This window comes from Perna viridis, chromosome 3 (genome assembly GCF_037379345.1).
Source record: "Perna viridis isolate PV_CMFRI_1.1 ecotype Kerala chromosome 3, ASM3737934v1, whole genome shotgun sequence".
Lineage (NCBI taxonomy): Eukaryota > Metazoa > Mollusca > Bivalvia > Mytilida > Mytilidae > Perna > Perna viridis.
Window position 1 is genome coordinate 56,730,430 of NC_142447.1, and position 16,942 is coordinate 56,747,371.

General features: G+C 32.7%; 1 protein-coding gene and 1 long non-coding RNA gene across 6 annotated transcripts in view; one reads left to right on the top strand and one right to left on the bottom strand.

Moving 5' to 3' along the window:
- Positions 1-350: 350 nt before the first annotated feature.
- On the bottom strand, positions 351-4,919 carry LOC148623024 (uncharacterized). Of its 2 annotated transcripts, XR_015920901.1 has the most exons (3): positions 4,815-4,919; positions 2,229-2,432; positions 351-509 (listed from the first exon to the last, which is right to left on the bottom strand). It is a non-coding gene; the product is annotated as an uncharacterized LOC148623024 (long non-coding RNA). The 2 variants fall into 2 exon arrangements; XR_015920900.1 differs by lacking the exon at positions 4,815-4,919 and having other exon boundaries at positions 2,229-2,800.
- Positions 4,920-11,086: 6,167 nt separating this feature from the next.
- The window catches only part of LOC148623025 (uncharacterized), a 52,689-nt gene continuing 46,833 nt past the window's right edge, over positions 11,087-16,942 (top strand). For all 4 annotated transcript variants that reach the window (XM_088573483.1, XM_088573481.1, XM_088573482.1 and 1 more), the window contains exons 1-3: positions 11,087-11,223; positions 12,042-12,429; positions 12,994-13,090. In XM_088573483.1, coding sequence (XP_088429609.1) covers positions 12,120-12,429; positions 12,994-13,090 — 407 coding nt within the window. In that variant the 5' untranslated portion in view covers positions 11,087-11,223; positions 12,042-12,119. The remainder of the gene's footprint in view (positions 11,224-12,041; positions 12,430-12,993; positions 13,091-16,942) is intronic.

Genomic DNA, 16,942 nt, shown 5'->3' on the forward strand with positions numbered 1-16,942 from the left:
ACAAACTCTTGTTATCAAAACTACTACGCAGTTTAAAAATCTTTAAAATAAAAAACTTTTAGCCATTTAAGATTCCAATTAAGATGGAACAAATACACTTTGAATATATATCCATCTTTTCTACTTTCCAAAACAAAAAGGTTACTAGTGAACCCATACCCCATGAGTACCAATTTTTATGATGAATCATTATTGCGCTTAAGCAGAGTGTTTTATACCTGTCTGCCTTCAATAATGTTTGTGCATTTCTTTCATTTTTGTTTCTGATGATTGTTTTTACCGATATGTATTATATTAAAATACAAGTAACTCTAATGTTTTGCCAACAAATAAGTGCTACGAAATCATACTTCAAATTTGTAGTTTTTATTAAGAGATGTTGACATGTACCAGCACTAGAGAATCATAAACTTTGTTTCATGCCTAAATAGTGTCCCAGCACAAAAATAGTTCATTTTGCTTTTGCTTTCTTCTCACTACATCTAGTGAAACTTTAAAAGGAATTACCACTGAAAAGAAATCAAGGAAAAGATGATAACAGTACCTTTGATAATTGCAAAATGTTACAATATGTAAATGCATGGAAATATACAAGTATTTTAGCCACATCATATGGAAGTACAGAAACCTCCTCTTGATGAGAAATATTCTTACATTTACATATAATTGTGTGCACAATCAGGCAAACATAGAAGTTGGGTGGTTATCATTGTCCCAGGTTTTGACTGGTTTTTAAGCCACCTAGTCAGTACTGGTTGATTGAAATTTTGCAAACAGTATTTCTGTAGCATTATGCTTTCTGTCCTACATTATAAAAAGTTAATACAATAAATATATATTATATTTTAGTGTTCTGAAATTTTATTCTTAAAATACCTCTATCAGCTGTCTTAATTAAGAAAAAATAAACACTTCTTTCTCAAAAATAATTCCAATATATCTTAAATGAAACATACCAAACTTTACAAAAATGTAGTATAATGTACTTCATGAGCACATCTTTGTTTCAATAACTGTTAATAACAGGTAACATAAGTAAGAGTAGAATGGGTTACTTTTCACCTGACTGACAGGTGGTCATTGTTAAAACAACATCCCCTCATAACTAGGAAGATCATTAAAGTGGTTTGAAGTGGTGAGTTTAAAACAATAAATTAAAGCCATTTCGTGTACTAGACAAAACTTCTAAATACAGAAACTGGAAAGTTCACTATTGATATTGCTTTAGGGCTTCTCCCATGTATGGTTTCTAGTCACCTGCTGATTTATAATGATGTCTGGACCCCCCCCCCCCATTTCAAAATATCTGGATCCATTCGTGTATGTTGATTTATTTATGAGCAATTACTGTCACACTGTAAAGTAAATAACAAATTTGATACATGTATTATTATGTTACAAATATCATAATTTCATGTATGAAATCTTTAATCAATACTGTACTGCATATACCAGTAACCATAGTTAGAGTACATGGACATGTATTTTTGAAGTTTTCAGTATAAATATCCTGTTCACAGACATACAAATGTAAACTGCAAATTTTGCTAAGACATATGAAAACTGTTCTACACTAGCAAAGTTTACAGTAGATCTATCACTAGTTCTGAAGCCCCGTGCAGGTCCGGGTATCAAAAGAATAGGCCTGCAGCAGCGCTAATCTTGTCGTAAAAGGCGACTAAATAGTGCTCAGAAACCTAGCTGGGGGCTCGGCGCTCTGCCCACAGAGCAACTAGGATGTGTGCCCCAGGTGGTGGAATGGGATACCCCTGGTATGTTACATGTTGGGGTCGTCAGGCTATAATACGGGAAACCTGACCGCAAACCATAGTGGTGCACCGTGTTGAGAAATATGTCACGTTCCTCGCACGTTAAAAAACCCTGCTGTGGTATTCTCCCGGAGTAGGAACCATAGGGCTCCGCCACAGGAGGCTAAATTGCCCGACCCTACCCATCTCTCCCTTTTTCCAGTGGCAATCAAAATTTGTCGACCCCATTGTCCTTGTGTCCCATCCCATCTTTCATTTCATCATCATTTCATGTTCATTTTATCATCCACTTCATGTTCATCGCCTGAATATAGCTGAAGTATTGCTACTCGGGCGTTAAACCCCAACAAACAAACAAACAAACAAACAAACAAACAAACAAACAAACCAGTTCTGAAAATTTTAAATTATTGTGTACATTGGAAGTATATGAACAAACTTATGTATACCTTCACTTACCTAATACATTGTACATGTATTAATGTCCCTGAAAATCAGCTCTTAAGAAAGGTCTACCTTTGGGTTCCTTGATATCCATCATATTTTCAATCCACTTTCTTGGACATAGAATTTCTAACCTAATTGACCGTGTCCTTCATGTGTCATGAAAATCCTGTATCTAACTTTAAGATCTGCATTCTAAATGTATATCTTTACAATGCACTAAAAAGAACCATATTGATAATCAATTATGACTTACATGTATATGGATATAATACACATGTACATTCCATACAGAATATTACATGCCAAAATCTGTATCACATGCGGTATCAACACAAGACTCCTATGTCAACCCACTTAGGGCTATTGATCGCGGGGTGATATAGGTCGAGGATTGATACCCCATCAAATACATGTCATGTTCATCAAAACATATATTTTAATTATATTTCAAGTGTGTTTTGTGTAGGGTGTGATATAAGGTATGCAATATAGGTCTAGGGGTGTGATATAGGGTATGCAATGTAGGTCTAGAGATGTGATATAGGGTATGCAATATAGGTCTAGGGGTGTGATATATGGTATGCCATATAGGTGTAGGGTGTGATATAGGGTATACAATGTAGGTCTAGAGATGTGATACAGGGTATGCAATATAGGTTTAGGGGTGTGATGTATGGTATGCCATATAGGTCTAGGGGTGTAATATATGGTATGCCATATACCCGGTAGGTTTAAGGGTGTGGTATATGGTATGCCATATATGTCTAGGGGTGTGATATAGGGTATGCGATATACATGTAGGTCTAAGGGTGTGATATACAGCATGCCATATAGGTCTAGGGTGTGATATACATTTGTACAGTATGCAATATAGGTCTAGGCTTGTGATTTAGGGTATGCAATGTAAGTCTAGGGGTGTGATATTGGGTATTTAAATCACAGGTCAGCCACAATGATAATGATTGAAAATTTTGAGAATGGGGCAATCTCTAATACAATAAATATGTAATCAAATCGTTTTTAACGCATTTAGGAAAAATTCAGCAGTAATATCATAAGCGCGGACTCTTTATGCTCTAAATGTTTGTTCGGCTACATATAAATACCTAATTTTTACTAGATATGCCTCTTTTTGATAGATCAACTACTGAATGTGATAAATACGCCACATTGCTTCATTTCATTCCAATCTTATTCAGATCTCACTAACCACTTCTAACGTTTCCATTACTTTACATGTTAAGAAAGTAATTTTCAAAGTTCCACTGTGAATTCCCAGGACAAATGACATCTTAAAATGGCATACCGTTGCAAAGCTTGGAAAATAAGGCTTCCAAAATCATTATGCTAATGGTACGACGATTGTAGAAATTCTTCACAAAATTTACTTGAATAAATAATACTGAAAATCCACATTTTTACCTGTTCTGCTAACTGACAGCATGGAGGCAAATTACTCCAACATGAAAACAAAATTCATACACTTTTGTAGTTAATTACATATATGATTTTAAAGTACACATTCTCAGCTTAATTTTACTACTTTTAATCATAATACACACAAATAATGCACTTACAATGCATATGTCTAGGTTCAGTGTGTTTTTGGTACTACATAGGGGGGGGGGTGGGCATTTGACCTGGAAGGGGTTAGTGAGACCTCAGATTAGATTTTAATTGCTCCCCCTTTTTCGCATGACTTCATGTGACATAGAAAAAAGGGGGAGCAATTAAGATCCAATTTTAATTGCATTGCCTTTCATTTTTACCTTTGAAACAGACATTTTGTTTCTGGTTTTGAAATCATATTGATTTAGCAATTCCATGATTCAAATGTTTATTTTCTAGTTTAAATACGCCATATTGTTTGCTACATATACATTTGTATGTTTATTCATGTACATGTACACATTGCTTGCATTTTAAATTCCTGGGATCGAATCAAACACACATGATACATGTAGGATTTACATGTATTTAACAGTACAATATGTATTAAATATATAACAACTTGAAAACTCTTAGCATATGTAAAAATGTTTTTAACAAAATTGTTCACAAAAATCACCTGTAATTTACATGAAAATGAGGGGTGGCAGCTTGGGTTCCTCATAAAAAGGGGGTGCTAGGACATTATTTGCCATTGTTGTAAATTTTATCCATGAAAATTATAATTTCAAAAAGGAGGGATGCCAACCCCCCCCCCCCGAACCCTCACTGCAATCATAAACATTAAAACTATACTTTGGTTTTTTGTACATCACAAAAAACGTACATTGCAGCTCCGAAAATCCGTTATTAGATTTGTACAGTCATGATAGTAGTCTATATTTAACTCCTTGGTAAGATTGACAAACAATTAACACTTTCAAACCTACAGGGCCCATCTTGTAATTGTAGACATTAACAATATACTAACAACTCAAAGAATGTACATTGCAGGTAAAAAAAAACGTCATTAAAAACTTCCGACATCTTCATGTGACTGTTTGACCGGGTTGCTCGAATAACCAATAACCTCGGTGTTAACCCGAAAACCTCAATAAAACATGTTTTCGGGTGGTATAATTGCTCACTGTGTTATTTAAACACACTTACAAATACGTTTTTTTATTCGTATTCCAGCAATTTCTAGATACCTAACGAAAGTCTGTAATAATCAATATGGCGTCATTACTTTGAAATTAGTCACTTGTCCTTCCGACGCCATATTGTTTTCGGTTATTGGAGGTACCGTGTTTGACCTTCGTCAGGTCAATTAGCAAAAAATAGTCCTGCTCGCTAAGATAAAATTCAAATAGTTTAAGATAAGCACATAATTGCAATTCAACAAATATTACAAAGGCTTTGATGTCATAATACTTCCATCTCTTACAAAAAATAAAGCATCACATATTGATCGGCGGCGGAGCGATATACTAAAGTAAATTTGCAAGGTGGAAAAGGGGAGGGCAAAGAGGACAGACCGTGGAATATTTAGGCAGTTCCATGTGGCAATATCCACTACCGGTATAAATAGCCTTCCTTGACAAAAAAACATGGACGCGGTAATGACAACCATATCTTTTCTAATATAGCTTTAAGACAGTTTCTGTCCTAAATTGACCCTAAGATGGTTAATGGTTCTAATTTTGGTTCTCCAATATTACTTAATGCTAGAGGTTGTATTCAATTCATTAGGCACCTGACAGGTCTGTAATACAGGTACTATTATATAACATCGAATCCCCTTCAGAACTTTACTAATAGGACTTTTTTTCATCGATTGATCGTAAGAGAAACAAGAAAGCTGAAGTCATTCGGTTTGCTTTCTTTGAAATGAGAATCAGTTCTCCAATTATTGTTATTAGCTCCGACATTTTCATAATACTTGTTTAATTTATTAGGTGTATGAGTTACTGAATAATGTTTCTCTAGATGTACCGGCAAAGATCCTTTTTAACTTTTGACTTATGCTCCTTGTAACTTTTTTCAAATAAACTTTTTTTCAATAGAAGAATATTACCTTGGTTCTCTTGATTACTCTTTCATGTAATTCACATAGATAATATGGCTTCAGTTCTTGTTTTGTAATTATAAAGTTTTTTTACAGTGTTTTGTTTGAACATTTTTATCTACTATGTGTATTGTGTGTTTACAGCGACATTTGCGTGAGAGTGTTGGCTATTCAGTGTTCTCACCGAGGTCAGGAAAAGAAAACCCATTGATTTTCCCCAATTCTTCAGGTTTTTTTTTATTTTCTTCCAATATAGAGGTTGATATAAAATTTTTGGCTTATTCACAAATTATTTATAAAATTACTGTGTAAAAGATAAATTAAAGATCGTTAATACATCTAAATAAAATCGATGATTTTTCAGGTATAAATTCAGGTGTACGAACCCTGGCTGCTACAAATCAAATACTAGTAAGGCAGTAAATCAATACACTTAAAACCCCGGTTTTCCCAAGTTAATCTACATTTCCTTTTTAAGTAGCAGTCCACCTAAGAATCATGCAGTGGGTGATTTATCGATTGCAGACATTTGAACCAAATTGACTTGCAATATGTAGGATTTAATGGAAAAAACAAGAATTAATATAAAAAAATGAAAAATGTTTTCACCGTAACCATAGCAACGACCATTCCTTAGCAACCACCAATTTTGGGCCTAAAAACACAAAAACATCACAATTTGAATGTATTTTTTGTATCTAATGGTGGAAATTTGTCAAACTACATAATTATATTAATGAAGTATGTCTTATGAAAAACAATTTACAGTAAAGTACAAAGCAATCAGATAGGTTTAGGTCTGGTTACCAGGTGGAGTGTTGCGTACCAGAATAGATGAAATTTTACCTGAATTTAACCTGTCAACCTCATGGTCAAATAAGATACACATTTTGGCAAAATACCACCAAAGTTTTGCTTGTGCCATAACTTTTTTGCCTTTTTACTAAGATATCTGACATTTGGTATGTGTGTATTTCACGCCAAGGTTGAGTGTCATATATCAATTAAGGTGACTTTTGAACATGACCTTTGACCTTATGGTCAAATGACATACACAATTTTATTTTGGCTTAAGTTCATGACTGATTTCATGCAATATTTCACCTCACAGTATGTCGTAATTCTAAAGAATCACTTACCCTTTATCACCTGATTGTGCGCAACTCCAGTAGCAGTACTAATTTTTTACATCTGTTATGAAATATGGGTTCTCTTAATTTCAAAGGAGAAGAACTCTGAGCTTAAATAATTATACCCCACGCAATGCAGTTGCGCAGGGTAAGATGTGTTTGACCCGTCCGTCTGACCGTCAGTCCATCAGTCCATCTTAAGTTTTCCGCACTTTTTTTAAACACTTGCAGATATTAAAATATTTTTTTGGTTAATAAGTTCACCATGATAATTTAAAGGACAAGTATACTTTTCGATAATTTTTATCGAAATTACGGGCTCTGTAATCATCAAAATCCACAGAAACAAGCGTTTTCCTGACATTTTTATCCTGAACATTTGCAGTTATTCACATGATTTTTGTTATAAATTAACCGTGATAAGTTACAATACAAGTTTGTGTTTGGTTTCACTACGATGATTTTACTGACATTACGGGCCTTGAACTTAGCAAAATTTACAGAAATAATCGTTTTAAGGACTTTTTTCCTAAACGCTTGCAGATGATGACACGATAAGTTCACAATGATAAGTTACAGGTCAAGTTTACATTCTGTTCCAATAGATGATATTTAATTCGGATTAATTAAAATTTAATTAAAACTTTGCGTTTTAAACTAACATTCTGAGTAACAGAATTTAGTTAGAAGAGGTTGGTTTTCTCATCGTCTATTTAAGCTCATCTTGGACGAAGGTCAGTGTGAGCCATTGCCATCATTTTGTGTTCATTGTAGTTGTCTGTTGTCATTGTTGACTTTTTCAAAAATCTGTTATTTTATATTGTTGCAATCTTTTCTAATGCCTATAAAAATCATTTTCAAAAATCTTTTATAAATTTCATTTTTGTTGCAATCTTTTCTACACCTGATTTAACACTCTAATTCCTTTTTTTATCTAGGTCCTTCTAAATGTATTTCTCTTATCAATCTACCTACATGTTTATGTCTGTGTTCCAGCATAGTTGAATATAGGGAAACTATATAAAGGAATATGCCAAAGAAGACAAAAAACTTAATTTTTTTGTAAAAACATCACGATTTAGTACTTTTGGTATCATACCTCATTAAATATAAATGGCAGGATTATATAACTGAAGTCATATACGGATACATCAGGATATTGAATCAGCATCAAAACGAAGTCTGCAACCTATATTTTACATTTCATTGACTGTATTAAAGTTTACTTCTGATCTCATGTATGGGCAATAATAAGTAGAAAGATCATGTAAACTTGTTGACTATAAATTTAAGTAGTTCAAATTTTACAATTATGCAATTTATTCTTAAATGCCAATACAAGATGAAATGTATAATTTTAGGTCACCCATGTTTGGTTCTCACATAGATTCTAGACAGCTACAAGTAATAGATGTAGGGTAACAGGCCAGTAAACAAACATTTGTTATTTTTTAGCTCTCCTTGCCAAAGGCCAAGTAAGCTTATGCCATCACTTGGCGTCCCTCCTCGTCGACAAATTTTCGAAATTCTCCTCCTCTAGATAATTGTGCACAAAATGACTGTCGGGATTTATGATCCGTGAAAAAACATAGACGCCGTTACTAGAAATAGAACATGAGTGTCAAAAGGCATTTTTTAAAAAATTACTCAAAAAACCGTTGCCTTTAGCGTAATTCTTGCAGGGGATAATATTGTCCAGGATTGCGAGAAAACCTATGCCGAAATTCTACAAACGATATTTACAACTGATGTAGGAGTTATGACCCCTATAAAAGTTTTTTTTGGGATTCCTCGTATGTACAACTTTGAAAATATTCTCCTCAAAAACAATTTTTCTGTATGGTATTCCACAAAAATAAATGTTGGGATTCTTGATCCGTGACAAAAACATAACCCATGTTACTAAAAATAGAACATAGGGGGTCAGAAGGCAATTTTTTGCAAACAACCCAAAGGTTGTTGCCCTTTTTTGGAGGATTATATAGTTCAGCGTCAAAAGATTGACCAATACCGACATTTTCGAAACGATTCGTTTACTAATGTAGGAGTTATGGCTCCTGAAACAATTCTTAATTTTTCCACATGTATATGTGCAATTTTGAAAATCTTTTTCTCTTAATCCATTTAAGATCAGTTAATGGAAATAAAGGATATTAATTCTTTAGTGTATTGTGCTCGAAATGACTTGTGTTTTTTAATCCATTAAAAATGTACATGGCTGCCTATTATAAAAATGGAACATAGGGATCAGAAGAGTTTTTTTTTTTAAAATAATTCAAAAACTGTTGCCTTCAGCAAAATTCTGGTTCAGGTCATAAAATGATATCAAAAGCGTTTCATGCATTTGACTATTCAGTTAATTTTAACTTAGCCTGTCTCATTGCCATTTTTGTCTAATTAACAAATGGTAAACCAGGTGAACGATTCAGGCTCTCTTAAGCCTCTAGTTATCCATTTATAATGTTTTTACAATATATTATAAAATTTAATGTTGATTTTCCAATTGTTCTTATCTAAATTTCTGGCACAAAATTCCATGTTGAGTAAGTCACAGTATTGTTTTAAACAACAAAATTATAAAACATTTTGACTTATTCTACAAGAACAAGATTGACAAGAACCTACATGTGCATGTTTACAAGAGTAATCATGGGAACCAAGATTCTAGCGGAAATGAAAAGAATGTAATCCTGGGACATTTTGATAAGAAGATGTGCATTTCAGTAAAACAGGAGTTAAAAAATGAAAATGGGATATAATGTCAAGAGTTGATCAACAAAAACAAGAAATATTATTCTTGGGTCTGATTGAATTCTCTCAAAATACAGAAATTAAAAAAAACCAATTTAGTATCAGTCATATGACACCTGTCCTCATTAACACTCATCAAGTCAAAAGTTGATATGTTATTTGACCATGAGGTCAAAGGTCAAGTTCAAATGTCAACCAGTCTAGTACGAGGCCCCTCGCCTTGAGAAAACATAACCCCATACCAAATATCAGATGTCTCAGAAAAAAGACAAAAGAAAATTATAGCCCGGACAAAATTTTGTATGATATTTGGCCAAAATTTTGTATGTCATTTGACTTGGAGTCAAATGCCAAGGTCAAAAGTCATCCAATCTAGAACATTCCATTCTAACTTGATGTGATTTACTTAATTGTCAAACAGGTCAGATTTCTAAGTAAAAAAAACAAAAAGTAATGGCACAGAAAATTGTGTTTCGTATTTTGCCAACATTTGTATGTTATTTGATCTTGATATAAAGGTCAAGGTCAAAGGTCACTCACTCTGGTACGCGACACTCTGCCCCGAGAGGATATACCAACATACCAAATACTAGAAGTCCAGGTCAAAAGACAAAAAAGTTATGGTCTGGACAAAGTTTGTATAAAAAGCGTTAAGAAGAAGAAAAGTTTTTATGGGGTGATTTAAGGCCCAAATGAGCAAAAAACAAAGATGTGCTACATATTTTTATTTTTAATATGTTTCAGTGGAGAGCACCTACTACACATCCATGCATACATTTAATTAATATCTTCTTGCTCTTGTTAGCAAAACGGGTCTAAACATAGCCTATTTTCGTATATTTCAAATTGTCAGAAATTAAGAATTTTGGTTGCTATGGTAACCAGATCTTAACCAATCTGATTGCTTTGTACTTTATTGTAAATTGTTTTCCATAATACACACTTCATTAATATAATTATTTAGTTTGGTAAATTTGTATCATTAGATATAAAAAAAATACATTAAAATTGTGACACTTATGTGATGATTAGGCCCTAAATTGGTGGTTGCTAAGGAATGGTTGTTGCTATGGTAACTTTGTAAACATTTTTCATTTTTTCATTTTATTCATTTTTTTCTGATATATCCAACTGATTTAAAGTCAATTTGGATAAAATATCTGACATCAATAAATCACTTTCAGTGAAAATTGCATGATTCTTAGGCGGACTGCTACTTAAAAGGTTTGATACGGAGAATACACGCAAAGTATCTATAAATAGTTTCGATATGTAAATATATGTATGTGTTATTTACAAGTTTTGATGCGTTTCGACAAAAATAAATTTGAATTTCACTTTTAACGCTTTTCGTTCAAAAACAAACAATTATTTATAAATGTGAAAGATGCGAATGCCAAATACCGTATATGCTATTAATAAATTTTGCTACAATTAGGTCAGGATACTGTCATTACACAAACTCGGAGACACATTTTCAGCGGGAAATTGTCTTTCTTGTGTTCTATTTTTAGAAGGGAAAAAATTGACGAAAGAGAAACTATTAAATAAGTAGACAATTGATAGTTGAAAGCCAGTAATCTTTTCCAGTAGGTGCTGTTTATTTGTGGAGGACATGAAAATGAAGAAGGTAAAGTTCACATTTTCAAACTAGAATTAGCTGTTAGCCACGGAACAATTTAAGGGAATATTTATTTATATTTTGTGTTTCATATACACCTACATATATGTCAAGTCACAAGTGGGGGAAACCATTGTTTGTTTTGTTTCAGTTTCTATTTCCATACCATTCAGCTTGGAACAATAATTGTATTTAAGTACATCAATGACTGCTTTGGTAAAGGATGTATTTATAAAAAAAAAAGTATACTCGACGTCACATACAAAAGATATTATACAAAATGGAAAAAAATGTAAGAACGTACTTTCTTACATTTACTTTTTTCCCTCTTTTTTCAACTTATCAGGGAAAAGTTAAAAATAGAAAAGGGTAAAGAGAAACTGCGTCCTTACTTTTTCTATTGCATATACAATATCACTTAAACTGTGAAGTGTAAGAGATAAGAAAGCATGTTTTCAGTCACATTATAATGGTCTTTATAGTCCCATAGAGTCTAACCTGTTGGGTTGTATATAAGTTCCTGACTTTAGATATTATTGACATACTTATAGTTACTTAATTAATAAAGTTTGACTAAATGTTTCATACACTTTACCTGTAGAAGTGTTTACCCTAAAAACACTGGCTATTTCCCATTGCAAAATTTCCTTAAATTACTATTTACTCGGGGCTAGGTTCCAAATTGCAGAAAATTTGTAACAAAATCACTGATATAGTCACGTATGTAACTTATGCTACACTTTTTATGAGATGATTACTTTTTTATTTCATCATTTTCAAAACGTTCATAAAATGAATATTCATAATTTTTCTATTTTAATTTTTAGGTTGCATCCATATATGATTGTAGAAAAGACTCTGTGTAACTTGGAAAACCTTGACAGTACAAAATTGTAAATTACAAAATGGAACAGACTAATTTGAGTTTAGGAGAAATAAAGAAACTTCGGAGAGAAATGAGGTCTATGAACCAATCCTTGGATCACTTAAAAAATGACATGGAAGGAATCCATCAAACACTTAGTAATGGGCTCCAGAAAATCTTCTCAGAGATAGAAAAATTAAAATTAGACAACCACAAAATTAAATCAAACTTAAAGTATGTTATGAAAATGAAAACAAATATCTCATGGGAGTCAAGTTTTTATTCTGATTCTGATGTGAGATGTAATCCATTGATGCATGGATCAAGAGAAAGCCTTGGATATTTTAAAGGTAATCTTACAGCTTATCATTTGGTCAGTATTATTCAGGACAATGCAGTGCTCATAATTTACTTCTTGTTTGATAAAAAGGTGAAAAAAAAAAGAATTTACAAAAAACAGCTAGAAACAGACATTTTGTGAAATACCAGTGCTTAATTTCATAGTAATTTATTGACAAATACAATTAACAATACATGTAAGTGAAACAAATTGTTATTGCATTCTTCAAAGTTTTTGACATTCTAGTTTTGGTGTCGTGAATTCAAGCTTCCCTGAATTGATATTTATCATTTTTTTCTGAGAAACACAGCTACAAATGTATCTGATGTCAATAAGGAAACCAGTACTATAAAGTTTTTACTCACAAAAGTTATAATCAATCAATTACTATGCAGGATACTAAGGGTTTAAAACTTTCCAATGCGAGCTAGTACTATTGTGCAAACCTGAATTAAAGTGAAAATTTAGTGGTGTTTAGGTAAGTTTGATATAGGATGTACACCATTGAAAGGTCAAGTAAAAGGGTTTCATATTTGGAAAATTTTGAACCTATAAGAATATTTTTGTATTGAAGGAACCCTACCTGACCACAAAGGTAGAAACTATACATCAGATGACACTGATGATGATCGAGACACATTGGTGTCAGATATTGTTGAAGATGGTACAAGGTACGGTTTGAATGGAGGTTGAGGGGAGATAATAAATCATATTAAGGGCTCAAGGAGAAATGATTAAATACAGGTAAGGAGGGTTCTAGGAGAAATGATTAAATACAGAGTAGGAGGATTCAAGGATAAAGAATTAAATGGGTAAGGAGAGTTGAAGTAGATATGATTAAATACAAGTTAGGAGAATTCAAGGAAAATGATTGAATACAGGTATAGTCCATGGGCTGGGAGGGTCCACCGTTCACACCCCCACTCATCAACTTCATGGTGGTTTTTAGGTACCTTTATATCTCCCATTACCGAATCAATTTGACGCCAAAGAATATTCTCGGATTCAAAAAGGCCAAAAAGCCAAGATTTTTGTGACTCAATTGTTTGAGCGTCTCAGCTTTCCTAGGATACCATGTGTAAACAAACTGAACAAATTTAGGTATTATTGTAGAGTCCATTGCATCAGCTTTACAATGGCACCAAGAAAGTTGCGGTAACACTTGGGGTTTTGGGGTAAAACGAAAAAAGTGTACCCCTACTCCGCCGAAAAATCGCTTAAATTGACATATTTTTCAATGTCAAAACCCTTAGAATATTTATGCTCCAGTAATAAATAGTTTATTTGGTATTTTCTGTTTAGTATTATCACAATTTATACTTCTGGGGTTCTTTTGATGATTTTTGGCAATTTTCGTAGTCAGAATTTATCAAAAAAGCGAAAAGTGGGATTTTCGATTTTTCGGCCAAAAGTCACATAAATTCAACTTTGCAAGTTATTGCTCCACTAAAACATCTCAAATTTGGCATCATTCGATAGATAATTTAATTTTCTACATAAATGAACCACGAACAACTATATTTCAAGAAATGATTTTCAAAAAATGTTAAAAATATTACCCCTACCCCTAGAAAACTGGTCGTAGTATCAAACGGAATTCTCATTCACAGCATACTAACATTGTAGAACTCATATTTTTAGGCATTCATAATTAAGATAATGATGTATCTAACATATCTGATCAATTCAGGTGGTTAGACTTTTCTTTTGGGGTGACATTACTATAAGATCGGAAAAAAGGGGAATTCTCAGAAATTTGTAATTTTCTACTATATCATCCGATATTGTCTTTTTTTCAGAATACCATAGTTTAAAGAAGCTTTTGTGTGGTACGGTTTATTCATATAATGTCTTAACTTCAAAATGAGCCCAAGTAATACATATTTGAACTTTTCCGAGTCAAGTTAGGTGGGAAATTGCCAGCCCTATCCATGATAAAAAATTTATGGAATTTCATGATTTCTTTAATTTCACCTATAATTGGCAATTTCTATAAAATACCGTACTTCAAACAAGCTTTTGTATATTCCTATACAATTAAGTAGTGTCTTAGCTTTCTAAAGAGCCCAAGTAATAAATATTTGAACTTTTCCAAGCCCAAATAGGTGAAAAATTGTCATCCCTACCCTTGATAAAAATGCCTCAACCTGAATTAAAATGTTAATTTTGGCATATGATCGGTGTACAATAGACATGTTGTGTGTTAGTACTTTAATTATTGATGCATTCAACATACCTACTCATTTCAGGCTCGTATTTTTCAGTTTTGATGTGACAATGAGTTTTTCATAAAAAGGTTAATTTTTGGATTTCATATTTTCTTCCATTTCAACGGTAATTGGCATTTCTTTTCAAGTATCCTACTTCAAACAAACTTTGCCATATACAAACACATCTTTGTAGCATCTAAGCTTTCTAATAAGCCAAGGCATCACATACTTTAACGTATTCCAAGCCATGAAGGCGAAAGAATGGTACCCAAACCCACTAAAATTTCCGTGATAAACCCAGAATTCGTATGTGGTAGATTAGCATTTTTTTAACGGTGTTGGATATATATATGCCTATCATTCACCGTAGTTGCTTCTTTGAATCTTATATGTATAAAAATAATGATAGCAAACAAAATCAAATCATGTAAAAAACTTTAATATTTTAAACAAATATTAACAATTTACGTGCTAAGATGCGTGATAATCTGTTTTATTCTTAAATTTCCCCTTTTTTGTAGTATTTTGTCGTCGTCGGGACAATAAAAGCATACTTTTGCTTGACAAATGCTAGACGGACATTGCGTACAGTTCGTGTATGCTATAAACGATCATTTTCTTTCACATTGGGGCAGATTTTAGTGAGTAGAGGTACCATTCTTTCGCCCAAATGGCCTGAAATACGTTTAATTGAGCTTTGCCTTGGCTCATTAGAAAGGTAAGATGCTACATAAATGTGTTTGACTATACAAAAGCTTGTTCGAAGTAGGGTACTTTGCCCATTACAGTCGAAATGGAAGAAAATATTAAAATCCGAAAATTCCCAATTTTATGAAAAACTCATTGTCAGCTTAAAACTGAAAATTACTTGCCGCCTGAAATGAGAAGATATGTTGAATACATCGATAATCAAAACAAAAGTAACCAACATGTTTTTTTTTACATCGAATATGTGCTAAAAATTAACATTTTGGTTCATATTTAGGTATTCTTTTCATGGGTGGGGTGGCAATTTTTCACCTAATTGGACTTGGAAAAGTTCAAATATTTATTACTTGGGCTAATTTTGAAGCTAAGACATATATTAATGTACTGTATTGCACAAAAGCTTGATAGAACTACGGTATTCTGAAAAAAAAGTAAATAACTGGTGATGTAGAAGAAATTCTGAAATTCTGAGAATTCCCCTTTTTACGATTTTATAGTAATTATTACCCCAAAAAGAAAATCTAAAGGCCTTAATTGATCAGATATATTGGGAACATCATTATCTTAATTATGAATACCTAAAATATGAGTTTTCTAGGGGTAGGGGTAATATTTCTTAACATTTTTTGAAAATCCTTTCATGAAATATAGTTGTTCGTGGTTCATTTATGTAGAAAATTAAATTATCTATCGAATGATGCCAAATTTAAGATGTTTTAGTGGAGCTATAACTTGTAAAGTCGAATTTATATGACGAGACCGAAAAATCGAAAATCCCATTTTTCGCTGTTTTTTTTTTCTTTTGATAAATTCTGACTACGAAAATCGCAAAAAATCATCAAAAGAACCTCAGAAGTTAAATTGTGATAATACTAAACAGAAAATACCAAATAAGCAATTTTTCACTGAAGCATAAATACTCTAGGGGTTTTGACATTGGAAAATATGTCAATTTAAGCGATTTTTCGGCGGGGTAGGGGTATATTTTATTAATTTTACCGCAAAACCCTAATTGTTACTGCAACTTTCTTGGTACTATTGTAAAGCTGAGACATTGGACTACATGATGATACATACATATGTGAGTTTACTTCGTTCTGTAGAAAGAAGAAGTTCGTAGAAGCAAATAAGATTAAAAATAGATTTTTGCTGCAACGAGGTATAAAAAGTAGCCAAAAATTACAAAATGCTTCAGTTTATTTTTTTGGCAACAAAAAGATTCGTAAATAGGAGCTATAAGGGTACCTGAAAATCATATTTTGGTTAATGAGTGGGGAGGGGGTGCACTGGGGGGGGGGGGTATCTTAGCCTACGTACTAGTAAGGAGGGTTCAAGAAGTGATTAAATACGGGTGAGGAGGGTTCAAGGAGGAATGATTAAATACAGGTAAGGAGGGTTCAAGGAGGAATGATTAAATACAGGAAAGGAGAGTACCTGGAGAAAGGATTAAATAATGGTAAGGACTGCTTTTGACATTAAGTGCAGCTGTTTTGTCTCAGTAGTATAAATATCCTAGGTAATGAAATTCGTTTAAGTTTTTTAAACAGTACTATTTAAATCTCCACATATCCTGAAGTAAAAGTTATTTTTACCAATCGATTTTGA